The sequence below is a fragment of the Diadema setosum genome, chromosome 1 (genome assembly GCF_964275005.1).
Source record: "Diadema setosum chromosome 1, eeDiaSeto1, whole genome shotgun sequence".
NCBI classification, from domain to species: Eukaryota; Metazoa; Echinodermata; class Echinoidea; order Diadematoida; family Diadematidae; genus Diadema; species Diadema setosum.
Window position 1 is genome coordinate 34874852 of NC_092685.1, and position 19139 is coordinate 34893990.

Below are 19139 nucleotides of genomic sequence, written 5' to 3' on the forward strand. Positions count from 1 at the left end.
GCGTTTTGTACATCCGTTCTTGAAAAATATGCAACAGGATTGAATGTGGAAGGTTACGTTGTGATCCTTTTTACGCAAATCTGTACCTCATAGACCATTCTGAAAGAAAGACAAATCTTCATTGTGAAATGCAGTGTTAAAATTGTGATAATGAACAAACCCAGATCTATTCAAACAAATAAATACGTTTGTTTCTTTTTCTGAGTTAGGTTAACATGCGATATTCAACTATTTTTTTACGCTACTGTCACCTGGCGAGATCGCGATAATTTCAGAGTAACGTACATGCGTTGTTTACCGTTAACTTGAGAGGTATTTTACGCTGTTGGAGCCCAGCGGGAATTTGATAATTTCATGAATCATTTCGGCTGTAATTTTATACAATATATGATCGTTGCGTCCGACGGGATTAAAAATGCATTCTTTGTTTTCTTTCGAAAATCTCTTCGCGTTTTGTACATCCTTGAACTGTTAAATGCGTTTGTTTCTTTTTCCGAACACCGATTAAGTAGGCTAACATGCGTTATTCAACTACAGTTCTACGCTACTGTCACATGGCGAGATCGCGATGATTTCATTAATCATTTCGGCTTTAATCATACTCATATTTAAATTATCCTTTGTTAAATAATAATGAACAAATCCAGATCTATTCAAATTAATAAATGCCCTTGTTTTTTTTTTCTGAACACCGATTAAGTAGGTTAACATGCGTTATTCAACTATTTTTACGCTACTGTCACCCGATGAGATCGCGATGATTTCATTAATCATTTCGGCTTTAATCATACACACTCATATTTGAATTATCATTTGTTAAATGATAATGAACAAATCAAAGATCTATTCAAATTAATAAATGCGTTTGTTTCTTTTTCTGAACACCGATTAAGGAGGTTAACATGCGTTATTCAACTATTTTTACGCTACTGTCACCCGACGGGATCGCGATGATTTCATTAATTATTTCGGCTTTAATCATCCGCACTCATATTTGCTAAGCAGCAAAAGAACTGGAAGTCGGAACTAAAAATGAAAAGGATATAATAATGAGTTGCACACGCATTCCAATTGTCCATTTTTGGCCACAAGTGTCGCTACATGAAAAGTTTTTGAATGCGTTATCTTTTTTTTTTTTTCTCGTTGCGGTGTGGTCTGCCCTAATATCACGCACGCGTATCTCGCGGAAAAGAAAATCGAATGATCATGTTTAATGATTTAGTAGGAACATCGGAAGGCATTCCTGTGTCTTATCGCGTGATTTAGAAGAAAACATGGAAGGAACGGTTCTCTGCAAAACGGAAAAAGACGTGGATAGCGTGAATTCGGTTTTCAGTGTTTCGTTTGTCGCGTGTTTGAAAGCGGCAATTTAGTCAAGAAATGGAACCTCGTTATATCCGATCAAATTGCTTATGTTTTTCTTTATCATGACGCACCGAAATTGTCCTCGTTATAACCGGAATCACGTTACAACCGAACTCGTTATAACCGATTCGTTCTGCCATAGGTTTACACGCAAAGGAAAACGGGACCGACGCGATCACCTCGTTATAAGCGGTTCCTCGTTATAACCGAACTCGTTATAACGGGGTTTCACTGTACAATTGGTCCTGAAAAGGACCGTTGGGTTGTATGGAAGGAAGAAATAAAAAGACTAGAAATGACGCTTTGGCGACTGGTATGCCTCCGCCATAATGCATGATTTTCCCAATAGGTCTAGATAGTACATGTGGACAATGTGTGATTACATTTTCACAAAATTGGCAAAATATTGAAATTACAAGTTTGTCACAAATGTGTTGAATGTTCACCTTCCTTGACCTAGGTTTAATTGGATGAATAGGAGAGCATGTATCTAGGGATTTAAGGACTTTAACTAGACTTTGACCCATTCATACATTTAGGCATTGAGTAATTTTCAAGGTACAGGTGTGGAGAAAAAGTGCAATTTCTGAATTGAATAGTAAATTGTTCCCATTTTCATCTGGCCCTTGACCCTAAAATTCATAAGATAATCACTTTCAGGTAGAACATGCATAATATGTACTAAGTTTCAAGATAACTTGAGCCACTTCCGAGATATGGAGGAAAAAGTTAGTTCAGCACTTTCACTTGATCTTTGATCTTTTGACCTTTGAGGCAAAAAAAGAAGAAAAAAAAAAACTTTCCAGAGAATTTCTATTAGGTTACACATATATGCATACACCAAGTGTAAAAAAAAATAACCCTGCTGGCATTGCATGATAGGAGGGAAATAGTAAAATTTTGAAGTGTTGCACTTGACCTTTGACCCCTGACCTTTGACCCCATGAACCCTACATTCTCTAGATAATCACTTCCAGTCAGTATATGTATATACTATGTTCCATGAAGATACCTTGAACAATTTTCCAAGGTATGGAGAAAAAAAAAAGTTTTAATATTTTTACTCGACCTTTTGACCTTTGACCTTTGACTTCATGACCCAAACTTTCACCAGAGAATCTTAATTGGGTAATACATGTATACACTTAGTTTCAAGAAAATATCTTCAGGCATTCAATAGATATGGTGGAAATAGTGAAATTTTATGTATTTGACCCTGACCTTTTGACCTTTGACCTCATGACCCAAACTTTCACCAGAGAATCTTAATTGGGTAATACATGTATACACTAAGTTTCAAGAAAATATCTTCAGGCATTCAATAGATATGGTGGAAATAGTGAAATTTTATGTATTTGACCTTGACCTTTTGACCTTTGACCTTGAGCATGTGCACCCAAAAGTTGATAGGCACAACTTCACCCCCTAATACACATACATGCCAAGTTTCATTAGGATACCTCAACGGGTTTTGATAGTTACCTTGTCCACAAAATTCATTACGGACAGACGGAAGGACGGACGGACGGACAACCCGAAAACATAATGCCTCCGGCACCACTTCGTGGCGGAGGCATAAAAAAGAAGAAAGAAGAGAACAGAAAAGAAAAGAAAAGATAAGTAGCATAGAAACAGACAAAACAGACAAATGAACTGCGGATGAATCGCGCATGATTCACGCATGAACGAGATAGCGGCAACATTTTTGCGAACGATCACTGATATTCCATGCATATTTTGCGCATTGTTCGCATAAGAACTACGCAAACTATGCAAAAATTACAAAACAGCGCAATAGGCCTCCTGCGTAAACTTTTACTCGAAGCCGAGTTTTGAGCTGCCAAAGTCCTGGCCTTGGAGGCACCGTCACACTGTCCAAAAGTCGCGTAAACGCGTAAATCACATATTAAAGAAATTCGAGCCGAGTATGTGATACACACTCGATTTGCGCATTTCATGAGTTTGTCTGACGTGGAACCTTCGTAGTTGTCAGCCGATGTGCGCCGAATCGGCGCTTTACGCGATTCTGGATTTTGAGCAGCTCAAAACTCGGCATTGCGTAAAAGTTTAAGCAGTATTGTGCTGTCTTAGGTAATTTTTGCGTAGTTTGCGTAGTTCTTACACGATCAATGCATGAAATATGCGTGGAATATCAGTGATTGTTCGCAAAAATATGGCCGCTATCGCGTTCACCAACGACTTTCCACTGACGATTAGCAGACATATGACGCATGTTTTGCGCTTGTAACACGTACGTATCACTGAAAATCACTGAAAAAAAATTATTGCCGTATGTTTAACAGGACATGTAAATAAGCGCACGTAATACTTATGAAATACTGATGAATCACTGATGTATCACCAACAAACTCACGTATGATTGGCACTATGTATGTATTAGTGATTTTTGCGTGATCTTTCCGTAGTTCTTGCGCAATTCATTGGTGATTTTCATCGCATAAATCAGCGAAAATGGTCAAATTCTCGACGGACAAGCACGCAAAACCAAATTTCTTATGTGATTCATGCTTTTACGCGACTTTTGGGCATTGTGACCGAGCCCCCATGGAAACGCGTAAAGCACATCGGCGGACAACTATACTCGGATTTGCGTAAAAGTTTACGCAGTATTGTGCTGTTTTACGTAATTTTCGCGTAGTTTGCGAAGTTCTTACGCGAACAATGCATGAAATATGCGTGGAATATCAGTGATCGTTGATGAAAATTTTGCCGCTATCGCGTTCTAATGCGCGAATCATAAGCAGTTCATTAAAGTGCAGACTATGCATTGTTTTCCGTGGACCTCGGTCCTCGCACACAAACACAAATTCGCCCTATTTGGGGCCTTTGCGTGCCTATGCGCTGAAAGTGTGTGGTTTGTTAGTGATATTTGCGTGATCTTTCCATAGTTCTTGCGCAATTCATTGGTGATTTTCATCGCATAAATCAGCAAAAATTCTTGACGGACAAGCACGCACAAACAAATTTCTTGTGTGATTCATGTGTTTACGCGACTTTTGGGCAGTGTGGCCAGGCCCTGAGGGTCGGGACTTGGCCAGGGATTTCTACGCAAATACTGCCCGGCTTGTCGGGGATTTCTATGCAAATACTGCCCGGCCTGTCGGGACTTGGCCGGAGATTTCTGCGCAAATATTGCCCAGATTGTCGGGGAAATAGGCCGGGGATTTCTACTTCAATTTTGCCTGACGGGGACTTAGCGGGGGATTTCCGTGCAAATTTTGCCCGACCTGTCGGAGACTTGGCCGGGACTTGGCCATGTGGTGTAACATCCTAAAATTGCAAGTAGGATGCAAGTCCCGGCCATCCCTGGGTACCCAAGGGTCGGGACTACAACTGACAAGTGCATAACTCCTCCAAATCTCCATATTTGTCGCTGTCATCACTCCTGGTTTCCAGATTACTCGTCTTCATCCTCGACTTCAAAACTGATGTTGAAATCTTGTAAGGCCATTTTGCATCAATAAAAGTTCATTCAACATGACTGAAAAATGCATGTACACGTAAACTCATATACAGGGGAAACTCGAGATAACGAGATGGTCGGGATTGAGTCGTTTTCCTCGTTATAGCCGATATTGTTATATCAGTAGGCATAAAAGGAAGCATAACATAAAGACATTAATTTGCACATGTGGGACTACCCATCATCTTTCAATCAATACTGATAACTTGGTAATGTGTGCGAGGGAATTACTCACCTTTATGGGTAAGAAGATGTCTTTCGCCAATGAAATCCAATATCAAGAATGTGTTTCTTATCAATTGTAGATGTTTGAATTTGTAAATTTGCTTGCGATTGTGTCATGATCGTCTGTAGATTGGTATGTGGTTATGGCAAGCGCATGTCGTGCGTGGAAAGCTTGAATATGGTCTGCACAATGCTGTGTGTGCGTGTGACACATTCTGTATTTATACTCATTATGACTGCGTGTGTGAAGATGGGGAATTCCCTACATAGAAAGCCAATCACAGCATCAGATTGTCTTACACTTGCTACAGTCTAAATGTTATGATGATGTCATGTATGCATACGGCCGTCCCATCGCATTTTCTGCATACAAAACAGTATCAGTGCGCGCACACACACATACACGTACAACATGCGGTGCTAGCTGGAGTGCACTGAAGAAAATACGTGTATGTGTGTACACTGTACAAGACACAGTTCTTGGCGCATCCGAGCTTTACAATCTCGGAACATGATAGCACAGGCGAAGTAATGCTTTCTTTTACCCGAAGACATTTTGCTTTACATGTACCTCTCTATAACAGGTTTGATTGGTTATGTTTTTCTTTGTTTGGAAATCACAAAAATTATCTCATTATAGCAGTTATTTCATTATAGCTGATCTTGCTATAAGAGTAGCATTTTACATAGATTTGTGTGGAAGGAAATTTGGGACCGGGAAAGTTTCCTCGTAATAACCGATATCTCGTTATACAGAGTTTCCCCTGTACAAACAGCCAGCGCGTTTACGACAGGGGAATGTGTCATTCATCCGGTGATGTCATCAAGTAAGTGGCTGAATTCTAGACGAATTCCGAGGCCGTGAGGGGAAATCGACCCATTTTGCAGCCTTTTTAGAACAATCTTTTATCAATGTTAGACTAAAAAAAAAAAAAAAAAAAATCATATTCAGTAGAACTGGTCTTGATTTATAACAGTAAAACTAGACTACTGCCCAGACAAAAGTCAACAGGTAGAACTCTCCTAGTGGGTTTACAGCATTGTGTTGGGCTATCTATGGCTTACATGATATCAGTTCAGGCAACCTCAGAATTTGGAAGATAAGATTTTCGGCTTTCGGCATGCATTGGCTAAAAACAACGGCACGCCAACTTCTTACCTAACTAACCACTCTCACCAATAATCACAATTCTAAACTGCTTTCAAAGGAACTCGCCCTACAAGTTTGACAGATATTCACAATCCACACATCAAGGTAGGGCCTATGTAAAATTCGAAAAAAACATGTTGATTTTGATATGAATTTCTGAGATTTTTCCTTGCTTTGCGCCGTCAGTCTCCCTGCCTCGCATGAGTGCTGTGTGGCAATATGAAAGCGTACGTGCACTCGCATGCCGACAGCCGCTACCGCATTGGACACTTTCAAATTTGGAAGTATTGAGCGCGCTCTACGGCAGGCTTTGGCCAGGGCTGCCAATATCGGAAGACTTCCGAGTTCTGAGGTTGCCCGAACTGATAATGACTGGTCCATGCATCGTGTAACCGGAAAGGTAACACGGTGGCTTTGTCCGCTATTTCCTGCCTTTTGCTCCGGGATTTAATGCCAAGACAACAGGACTAAATTTAAATGGTCATCAGACGAACTGGTTGTAGACGAAACAGAATTAGCTAGAGTAGGTCTAGTGCGCCTATGTTCACGATGTTTGGTACACTTCGTGGTTTTCGCGTTTAAAATTTAGTTCCAAAACTAGTTCTAGTAGATGAAGTCTTCATGGTCTTGAGTGAATGTGGAATATAACATTTTGTGCCAAATTTGCCTGAAATTTTACTCACATGTAGAGAAAATATTCTGAATATAGCCAATAACCATGATAACGTCCTTGCATTTAAGACGCAATCTTCGCATTAAATCAAAGTTCTGATGTTGAAAGTAAGAAACCATCACCAGCTGACCACAAAATGTTGGTTCGACCAAAATTGTCGATTGTAGTAGGGTAGGCCCCTAACTGCGACCAGCCCCAACGTGCAGCGTTGGGGCTGCGCCGTTTTCGCATTCAGATCTTAATGTTGTACAAAACGGGTGCCGTTGCGGCGCTATATTTCCTTAATTTTTCAACAAAAACTACTAGGAATACTTACATGGGTCGATTAAACCTAAATGATTCAAATCGGCGACTTTTTGATGCATTTCGTTGCTTATGATGCAGAAAATGTTGTCTTATAAGGCGAATTGTCTTCAGCTCGCCGATGCTCACTAACGTTGCATGCTAGCCTTTGGCAAGGCCCTCTCGCTGTAACGGACGAGCGAACGGACGAGCGAAGCGAGTCGCGCTACCTTACTCGGCTGGGCTCTCTACACCACGCAGCGAGAGGGCCTTGACAAAAGGCTACGTATTACTCGCAACATGCGCAGATGCTTACTAATGGATATACACGTTCAAAATGGTAGCACGGCTCTCCCACTGGGGCAGGCCGCTTACTCCTAAAAAATGTGGAAAATTTTGCAGTTTCCAGATAAATTCGTGAAAAGAACCAAGGCATTGGGGTAATGTGTATTTCATTTTTTATTGTCACTGTGTTTATGATAGAAATTTACCCATGATTTACTCGTGAAGTCGCCGTATGTGGCAATAGGGAGTTGTTCGTGGTTCTCACTTTAGCGAAACTGCGAGGTAGCCGCCAGGACCCCGCCACATAGCGGCGCGGTCTCCGGGGCTAGGTAGGCCCCTAAATTATGCTTCCACAGTTTTTGACCGAAAGATCGGTCTGTATCTGTCCGTCGGGAATGTTCCGCGGAGACTGCGTCTGGCTTCACGGAGCATTAATGGCAAAATATAAAAGAGTCCTCCGGACAGACGGATCTTTCTGTCTAGATCTACACTCTAAGTAACGACGGTAGGCCCTACCCACAGTTTGGGACCCATCTTCCAATAAAAGAATAGAAAAACATCGGGCTGTCTATGTGTTTTGGACACCAACTAACAATTAGTTATACCAATTGCTATGTAGCTCTAGTAATTTAATAGTATTTAGGGCCCTAATAAGTAATAGGCCCGGCGGCCTAAACAAAAAGCTAGGCCTACGTGTGTTGGTGTATCATTTAGTACCCAGAATCTCTTCTAATCTTGTATGCGCTGGCCCGACAAGACGCTGTCGCTGTGGCTGCGGCTGTACACAGCATGCAACTGGGCTGTGTACAACATGTATAGTAAGGGCACTAGGTCTCGCGCAGGGACCTAATTATCGCGCATAGCGTAACTGCGTATAGCAAGCAATATTACGCGTAGGACTAAGTGCAAAATTTGCCGATACGCCCATGGAATAGATCTAAACATACCTGACAACCGCTAAACATGAGAAGGAAGCAGGTAAGAAATTTTGATTTCAAACAAATTTTTCACTAAATTTCCAATTTTTCGGAACAAAATTTTCACTAAATTTCCAATTTTTTACCTTATTTGTTACCTACCTTAGCTTAAAATCTTTTTTTTTTTAAGGATGTTGTACCCTAGACGTGTCGTCTCGCTCTTATGATCGTAGCCGATAGAATTCGTAATTTGTTCGATCGATCGTTTATACTATTCTACGAAAGCCGAAGCACGTTACAGCCGCAGAGAGGGGCAGACACTTTCACGCATGAAACTACATTACTAAGTATAGGGCAGCTGCGCGACCTTTACATACCCCGAGAAATTGAACGCATAAAATTAAGTCCGACATACAAACGGCGACAGCGCACTACTCCGTCATCGTATCATCAGGAGATTCTGGGAGGTGATTTTTCTGCATTTTCGTGATATTCATTGAGAAATTCAGGTACGATTATGGAATAACTTCTATTATAAGAGCATTTCAAATTTTCGTGCGCGATATCTAGACCCCTCAACCATATGTTATGCATAGCATGTGCATGCACAACAACGTCAACCAGACTGTCCAGCATGTCCAGACAGAGACGAACTAAACGTAAGAACTGAAACGGTCGATAGTGAATGGTAGACCCCTCCCTAATAATGCCTTCAGATCTAAGCCACATGCCAATCTTAACTTTCACGACGAGTAGGCCTAGTGATACTTACTCAGCAAGAGACACCATGTTTTACAGGAAAGAGCTCGAGTTAGACTACCACAGATCGATCCTACGAAGTACGAATCCTACGTACGTACGCGCCACTACTTTACACACACTTTGATGATACCGTATCACGAACTGACGAGCACTACGCAAGATGGCCAACTCTCGGTCGTCCCCAGTGAAACGCTGCCAACGCTGCCGAGGAGTGCGCCAACTGGCGTTGAGCAGGTGAAGTTTCCAGTTGCGCTGTACTTGTTGTTGTTTTGGTTTTGGTTCTAATGGTGTGTAAGTATCACTCAGAATTATTGAGTATTTACGCCGATTATGTTTGTCTGAGACCAAGACAGGCTAAGATAAGAAAGACGGAATTTTCTGTAAAAAAACATGAGTAAATCTAAGAACTCGTACTGTGCATTAAACTGCATCATAATATAGCTACACCAAATAATCAACAGGTTGATCATTATTTCGATTTCCAAAAGATCCAGGAAAGTAAGAAAATGTGTTTCATCATTCACGTTATAATACTGTAGATGTAGATTTCTCGACCTATCAAGCGTATAAGGGTGGCGTTAGGGTGCCCGGACAAGTAACAAAAATGAAGCCGCCTTTTTGTCCTTACATTTAACAAAAACTATGCTTTCATTAGCAGGCGCGCCGGAAGCAGTTTTGGATTGGGGGGGCAAACACTGGAGGGGGCTCAAGATTAGACCATGCATATGTTATACACAATACACACATACACACACACACACGCGCGCACACACATCTATTATATGTATGTATATATATATATATATATATATATATATATATATATATATATATATATATATTGTGCGTGTGTGCGTGAGCAATAATGGGACTACAATACATTACGGAATGTGATACATTCAACAACGCAGTCATTGAGGAACATTGTAAGTTTTCCTTGCATGGATTATGGAATGACGGTGTGAAACGATCGACAAATTATATACTGTCAGCAACATAAGGTGAATGGCATAACAATAAAATGCGAGCGAGCGAAGCGAGCGAGCTTGAAAATTTTGATATTCTACAGTTCCAAAACTGGAGTTTTAATAGTAGCTATATATTTCGCTTTGGAAATAAATGGGGGCGCATCGGGCGCAACTGCTGGCAATTATTTGCAGCAACATTAGGAGAAAGGCATAACGATTCAATACGAGCGAGCGAAGCGAGCAAGCTTGAAAATGTTGACATTCTACAGTCCCAAAACTGGGGTTTGTAGCTATATCCTTCACTTTGGAAATTAATGGGGCGGTGCATCGGGCGCAACTGCTGGCAATTACTGGCAGCAACATTAGGAGAATGGCATAACGATTCAATACGAGCGAGCGAAGCGAGCAAGCTTGAAAATGTTGACATTCTACAGTCCCAAAACTGGGGTTTGTAGCTATATCTTTCACTTTGGAAATTAATGGGGCGATGCATCGGGCGCAACTGCTGGCAATTACTGGCAGCAACATTAGGAGAATGACATAAGGATTCAATGCGAGCGAGCAAAGCGAGCGAGCTTGAGAATTTTGACATTTTACAGTCCCAAAACTCCCGTCTTTCGCTTTGGAAATTAAGGGGGTGGGGGCATCGGGCGCAGCTGCTGGCATTTACTGGCAGTAACGTTAGGAGAGTGGCATAACGATTCAATGCGAGCGAGCGAAGCGAGCGAGCTTGAAAGTTTTGACATTTTACAGTCCCAAAACTCCCGTTTGTAGCTATATCTTTCGCTTTGGAAATTAAGGGGGGCATCGGGCGCAACTGGTGGCAATTACTGGCAGCAACGTTAGGAGAGTGGCATAACGATTCAATGCGAGCGAGCGAAGCGAGCGAGCTTGAAAATTTTGACATGTTACAGTCCAAAAACTCCCGTTTGTAGCGACCTTTCGCTTTGGAAATCAAGGGGGGGGGGGCATCGGGCGCAACTGCTGGCAATTACTGGCAGCAACATTAGGAGAGTGGCATAACGATTCAATACGAGCGAGCGAAGCGAGCGAGCTTGAAAATTTTGACATTTTACAGTCCCAAAACTCCCGTTTCTCGCTATATTTATCTTTCGCTTTGGAAATTAAGGGGTGGGGGCATCGGGCGCAACTACTGGCAATTACTGTCAGCAACATTAGGAGAATGGCATAACGATTCAATGCGAGAGAGCGAAGCGAGCGAGCTTGAAAATTTTGACATTCTAGAGTCGCAACAACTGCCGTCGTAGCTATGTTTTTCGCTTTAGAAATTAAGGGGGAAGGCGCACCGGGCTCAACATTACTGCTGGATGTGAGCGAGCGAAGCGAGCGAGCTTGAAAATTTTGACATTTTACAGTCCAAAAGCTGCCGTTTGTAGCCATATTTTTTCACTTTTATTCATATATATACATATTTATTTTATTTTCTTTGTTTATTCATTTATTTTCATTATTATTATTATTTTTTTTTTTTTGGGGGGGGGGGGGGGCTTTTTGGGGGGGCAAAAATGCGTTTTGCCCCCCCCCCCCCACTTTTTGGATTGGGGGGGGGGGGGGCGGCCGCCCCCCCTGCCCCCCCACTTCCGGCGCCTATGTTCATTAGTGCTAATCGTCATCAATATTCATTGTTCTCTATGATATTCAAATTCAAGAATTTTTTTTTCTTTTTTTTTTCGTCGAGATGTTTTCATTGCAACTGATTGACAAATTGCCCTACATCGACGTAAATAAGCACTGAATTGATCAGTGTTTTAGTAGTAGCCATGATAAAAAAAAAAGAAAAAAAAATTCTCGAATTTGAATAACAAAGCAGTACCCGCTGCATGCTATAAGGACTAGAACCAACACTTGCTGTCGGGCGAAAGCTCGGTGGTCTAGTGGAGATGACGCCTGTCCGGTGATCAGGAGGTCGTAGGTTCGAATCCTGCTCGAGTATGTACGCCCATGATTTTTTATCATGGCTACTACTAAAACACTGATCAATTCAGTGCTTATTTACGTCGATGTAGGGCAATTTGTCAATCAGTTGCTCTATGATATTGTCTAAACATTTGTGCCAAACAAAAGAAGAGATTTTGCATGTTAACATTTTTAGTTAGTTTCATTTTTCTTCCCGCATTACCTAATAGGCAAATAACCACTCCCCAATTGCGGTTTAATATATTGTGAATCAGTAAACTCTTTCAAGTTGAGTCTTGTAGTCAAGAAAAGGAACAAACGGTTTGAAGAGAGACACAAGGGCAAGAGACAATCGTCAAAATAGAAATGTTTCAAAGAAGCCTTTCTTCGTATACCCCCCCCCCCCATTTACTATGCAGATGTCGGTCGATCAGTATACAGTTAGGATCAGTGGTGTACTTTATTCAACAATTCGTTCATAATCACTCTTGTTAATTTCTTTTGAACCTCTTCTGCTTTTATTCTTGTGTCAGTGTCACAGCGGAACTGCGTTAACAGTACCGTAACTCAAACCATCTAACGATAACATTGGGCCCGATTATAGGCCTACCCATCTGGGAGCCGTGGGTGCTGGGGGTGCTGCAGCACCCCTGACTTTTTGGAGCAGGGGGCATCGTACCCTTATGAAAAATAAAAGTTGGCGTGCTTCTGCACCCCAAACTTTTATCTTTTTACGGGGAAAATTGTGTTTTTTTTTAATTTAGAAAATTTATGTCCAAATATCCCACTAAAGTTTGAATCAAATCGCTGAATTTCACTTCTGAAAATGCAAAATCTCCACAGTAGGCCTATATGGGAGGTGTGTCCCTCTCCCACTCAGAATAAGCTTATAAGTGCAGATAGCACTATTTAAGCATTCCCATTGTCCCAGGATATAGTTTACTTTTCTTTTTACTCATGTTTCAAATATGCTGTACCTGCATGAAGGGCTCCTTATATAGATTGCTGAATTTCAATTCTAAGAATGCAGAAGTTCAATCATTTAGGGGGAGGGTACCTCCTCCAGGGGAGCGTCGATGGAGGGGGAGAGAGCAAACATGTTATTTTACCCCCCCCCCCCTCCCCTTCAGTAATTTCCTTAAGATGTGATTTTTTTTTTTTTTTTATTCGAAACTGTCCTAATCTTTCACCCAAAGTGTGCACCAGTCAATTCTGAAAATATCTGCATCGTGTTGGAGGGAAATATACCCCCTCCCACGATATTTCCTTTTTATTTCTTTTCATTTTTTCATTTCAATTTATTTTCATATTTCTCACATATATCACAATAACGTATATAAATACGAAAATTATACAAAACATAATTTAGATGAGACTTCATCGGAATGTACAGAAGTTTGATTTGGTATGAGCACAAGGTCTGTATGCATGCGAATTAAACTGTGGTCATAATGCGAAAAAAATATGATGGGGCCTGCGTAAAAGCATTAGCTTGTACAGCCGCAGGTCCCGTGAGTAATCAGATTAGGGGAAGTTTAAAATACGGATGTTTTTTTAAGACCAACTATAACTGGGGAAACCGATTAAAACAAACAAAACAAAAAATCCAATTAAATATATGTCACTAAATAAAAATACAGAAAGGTCACATGTTGCAGCAGTATAACCTACTACTTAGTAAGGACATTGGTAGAACAACAACTGCAGAGATTCAAGGGGAGTGTTGCAGAGTATAGAAAATGGCGTAACTGTATGACATAAATACATAAGTAGAAGGTGGAATGATGAGATTTGTCGTGAATGTAAACAATACCGAAAGTTCAGGAGTAACATTCCAGCATGGGTCCTAAAACCAAGCATTCCGTGTGACCATAGTAACCGACAGCTGTCACGCGCGAGAATTTCGATAACCGAGTGGAACAATATAGGTGCATGAAGAGCGCAACAGGCAGACTGATCAAAAAATAGTGTTCATGGTTAGGATCCCGTCGGACTAAGGTGGAATAGACAGGGGGTAACATAAAGAGCAACAAGAACTATACACTATGCATGCCGTACAATGTAGCTGCTAAGAAGATATTGCTTCAGTTTTCGTTTGAATGAGGTTACAGTGGTACAACTTACAAGTTCCATAGGGAGTTCGTTCCCATATTTGGGCCCAGCGAACATAATGGTTTTTTTCGCGAAATTTTTGTTCGGGTACGTGGAAGGTGATATGCGTAACGTTGACGAGTTGGATAATCATGAACTGTATAATTTCTTGTAAACATTTGGGAAAATACGTCTGGTAATTGGCCAGTTGAAAATTGAAACATAAACAGGCCAACGTTGTAATAAAATAACTCGGGAATTTTCAAAATTTTATTACTAACAAAAAGTTCGTTCGTGTGGGATAAATATCCAGTGTGGTTAACAATTCTAACAGCGCGTTTTTGTACAAGAAATAACGAATCGATAAGGTTTTTAGAAGCATTTCCCCACGCCAGAATCCCATAGTTGAGATAGGGAGATATCAAAGTTGAATATAATATGCTCTGTAGAATATTACATGGAAAATAATAGCTAAGTTTGTTAAGAACCCCGGTATTTCTAGCAATAATTCTGCTTACATAATTAACATGGGTTCTCCAAGATAAATCACTATCGATATGAAGACCCCAAAATTTTGTACTGTTGACCTGTGACAGATCAATGTTGTTTATCTTGACAGAGAGAGGTAACACAGGTGGCGAATTACTGAATAACATATACTGAGTTTTATCAATGTTCATACAAGGATAATTTGTTCGCAAAAATCCAAGATTGAACAGAAACAAGTTCTTTATTTATTATGTTTATAAGCGCATCAGGATTTTGATGAGAGAAGAATAAATTTGTATCATCTGCACAACAAACGAAGGAAAGAATCTTAGAGGAGTTCTGGATATAGTTAATATATAAAATAAAGAGAAGTGTGCCTTGTGGAACACCACAAGAAATCAGTTTTGGTTGGGAGTCGTGACCGTGAATACTTACAACTTGTTTTCTATTCGTTAAATAATCAGTGAACCATTCTAGCGCCCTTCCCCGAATTCCGTAATGATTCAACTTATAAAGTAAAATGTCATGGTCTATTGTATCAAACGCCTTGGAGAAGTCAAGGAAAACACCGACAGTGTGAGAAACATCATCTATATTCTATAGCATGAGCTATCTTATCAATATACTTGAGTAATGCGTGAGTTGTACTATGTTTTTTCCGAAATCCAAATTGAGATTCAGTAAATATCTTTGCCTGAAGAAAAAAATTAAGGGTCCGTTTATACACAAGTCTTTCGAGTATCTTTGAAAAGGAAGTTAAAAGAGAAATGGGGCGATAATTATTGACAAGGTCTTTTCGCCCTTTTTTAAATATGGGAACAACTCTGGCTACTTTCATTTTTTGAGGAACTTTACCAGTAGATAAAGATTGATTGAAAATATAAGTAAGGGGCGAAATTATTTCATGAATCACATTTTTTACCAAGAAGTTTGTGATTCCATCATATCCCGAACTTTTTTTTTTTTTATCAACAATCTTTATTATTTCATCTTCAACAATCGGGACAAAAAATAAAGATTCCATATTCCTACCACCCAGGAAAGAGTGAAATTCTCGCTGCGCTTCAGGAATTTTATCAGCCAGATTTGGCCCAATGTTTACAAAAAAAAAAAATCATTAAAAACTTCAGCTATATCTATGGGGTCATCAATACGAACATCATCCTCTTGAATATAACTAGGCGCGTTATTATCAGTATTACGTTTTAACGCTCGGTTTATCACCCTCCACGTATACCCTTCACATCAAATCTACATTTGTCGAATTGATTCATAAAATACATCCGTTTGGCTGACCGTAATGCAGAAGTGAGGATATTACGATACTGAGTATATCTGGACTTATTTGTAACTGTGGGTACTTTGCGATATTTATAATAAAGTTTATTTTTCTTATTGATTGATTTTAAAAGTGATTTTGTAACCCATGGCTGCCGGGGTACTTTTTTATGATTTGAATTAGAGAATTTACGACAAGGGATAGCAATATTAAGCTGAGTTATCAAAATATCTATAAAAATATCAAAAGATAGATTTACGTCATTTTGATTGTATACAATCGACCAATCAACGAGTTTCAACCTTTCTTTAAAACTATTCATGTTTGAGTCTGACATAACACGAAAACCGGATTTTTTTTTTTTGCACACTCAGCAAGAAGGTGGATACTACCAATAAGTGCATACACAGGAAAATGATCAGAGATATCCGTAACAACAATGTATACCAGATGAAATATCAGAAAATGACTTGTTAACAAATATATTATCTATTAAAGTAGAAGAGAGGTCGGTGATTCTTGTAGGTCTTCTTATGAGAGGAATAAAAGACTTAGACAACAGTTGATTAAGAAACTCTTGACAATTATGATTATCATAATTTAAAAGATTTAAATTAAAATCACCCATAAGAAAACATGATTTATTCTTGAAATACTTATTCGACAAAATACCGTGGAGTAATTCACCAAATTCAGTAAAATTAGAGTTTGGTGGCCTATAGATTTCTCCAACAATTACATTTCCTTTATTTGGTGCTTTTATCTCAATGAAAATACTTTCAAAAAATTCTGTCATAAAACTGAACTCTTCTAGTAACCGATGGTTTAAATTTTCCGTTACATAAAAACCAACTCCACCTCCTTTCTTGCACAATCTATTGTTTGTAATTAGTTTGAATCTATCAATGTGAAACAATGAAGAAGGAGACACCTCCTGTAACCATGTTTCACTGAGGCCGATGACACCAAGTGTGAATCGTAATTCATCAATGAATAAGCGAAATTGATCAAAATGTTGGTTTAAGCTCCTAATATCAAAATGAGAAACAAAGATTTGATTTGGGTCCGAAATGGATAATGAAATGACATCTTTTTCTAAGCAGTAACTTGTAGAAAACATGTGAGGTGGAATAATCATTAGGATCAAAATCAAGTTTTAATTCATCGGTTTCTGTGGTTGAAAAAAATTTTGAGTCAGAATTATCACCGTTCTCATTATTTGTAATGGTTACAGAACTTTCACCTTCCAATGACTGAACATCTACAAAAGCATTACTCATATTCATTGTGATAAAACTCAAAGCAATTCATCCTATTTTCGTTGGGAAATGTAACAGAATGTACAGCAATGTTGGACAAGCCATATTGCCGTTGACCTGGACACAAAATGGTAGAAGACACGTAAACATGTTTGTCTTTGGGACATACATGCACCTGGACAGTTGATGCCGACATTGGAAAAACATGTTATGCAAGGAGGAAAAATACACCAGCGTGAATGCATGGAATTCGGAAATGCAAATAACGAGTGAACAATTAATAGTCAAGGCGCAGGGACCCAGAAAAAATGACTTCGTTCAACCCACCCCGCAGAAAAGGTTTGACTGCATGGGGTGGTCGGTTGGACCCTCTGGAACACCCTAGGTAGTATGTGACTCCAAATTGTGGTATCAATAAAATTTTACAGGCCATTTAAGTTGCGACAAGACCTTATTCTTCGAGAACGAGTCTGCAAACGCTAAGACTACTACACGTATCACTAGCTCTGCTACAGGCGCCAATGCCAGTGGTGCGTGTAGTAGTCTTAGCGCATACAGACTTTTTAGTCACAAACGAGGGTTTTTGCCTGCACACTAACATTTCACGCCAAGCTGGGGTCGGTGTAGTGTCGTTTCTAGACGTTTTTATTTCGTGTTTATTTCTCCGAGTTGAAGTATAAGCAGAGTGAATGCACATACCCAGTGATTGCGACGCCACAACCGTTTTTGTCACAATCACTGGGTATGCACCCTCACTTGGCTTAGCGCAATGCAGCGGGCTTCTGCACAATACACAAGCTGCAACTCAGAGAAATAAAGACGAAATAAAAGCGGCTAGAAATTAAGACAGGGTCAGTAATGCTTGTAGCTATGGGGCACTGAAAATGACAAACTTATCACAGTTCTTGCACTTATTTCACGAAAAATTCATCAAAACTGCATAAAACTATATATGTACACGTTGCTAGAGATGACAGCAAAACAATGGGATTGGTAACCCCCCCCAAAAAAAAAAAAAAAAAAAATATATATATATATATATATATATATATATATATATATATGTATATACATTACATATATCTGGAATGTAGACAGATTTGTTTCTTTTTGCGTTTCGTGCACATCACCCATTGTAGACCTACCTCAACACTGTTAAATTAGCTTGGATAAAAGGGAAAAGACGCCCAAGAGTTTTCCCTCATTGTCTCATTAGCATTAATTCATTACTGCACGTTTTGATACAAATTTACATATATCATGATTGTTTCATTTTATTATATATATATATATATATATATATATATATATATATATATATATATATATATATATATATATTTACAAAAGCTAACGAACACAAAAGTACGTTTAATTCTTTGGTGGATAATCAGCGCACGTGTGTATCCCTTTTTACAAAGAAATTTATCTGCATTCTTGAATAAACTTCCTTTACGAACATGAACAATAATTGCTTTCCTCTGCTCTCTTCCAGGATTGTTTTGCATAACCATCGCTCTGTTAATGCTCAAAAGAGCTAACATTAGAATATAATTGGCTTTGCTCTCTGTATTCACCTATATTTTTAAGGGAAATTTGTGTCCATACATTACTAAAACTACATTTGCCTATGTACTTTGAAATCAAATTTGTGTTGAAAGTACGACGGATACAACTTTTTCATGCATTTTATAACTATTCGAAAATGATATCTTTCTTTCAATGGCCGTTTATTATGCCTTTGTTTACAAATATTGCTGTAACTTGAGAATGCTTCAGTATATTCTTCACATAAGTTGTACACAAAATATGCAAAAGGAAGGACATGCTCTAAAGCTTTTTGAAATTATGGGCTTTAGTTTTTGAGTTATTGACAGCTGAATCATGATTGGATAATACTAGTTGCCTTGGCAGCAGAAGATTTCTTTTATTTATTTTTTTACAATAGTCAATAAAAAGTTTTTTTTTTTTTAATTGCATCTATAGAATAAAA

The 19139-nt window shown here is 39.3% G+C and overlaps 1 protein-coding gene across 1 annotated transcript in view; it reads right to left on the bottom strand.

Moving 5' to 3' along the window:
* Nucleotides 1–9220, bottom strand: part of LOC140235680 (SNW domain-containing protein 1-like) — a 126767-nt gene extending 117547 nt beyond the window's left edge. The window contains exon 1 of the mRNA XM_072315704.1: nucleotides 9154–9220. Within this exon, the coding sequence (XP_072171805.1) occupies nucleotides 9154–9170 (17 nt within the window). The 5' untranslated portion in view covers nucleotides 9171–9220. The remainder of the gene's footprint in view (nucleotides 1–9153) is intronic.
* Between the last annotated feature and the right edge of the window lie 9919 nt (nucleotides 9221–19139).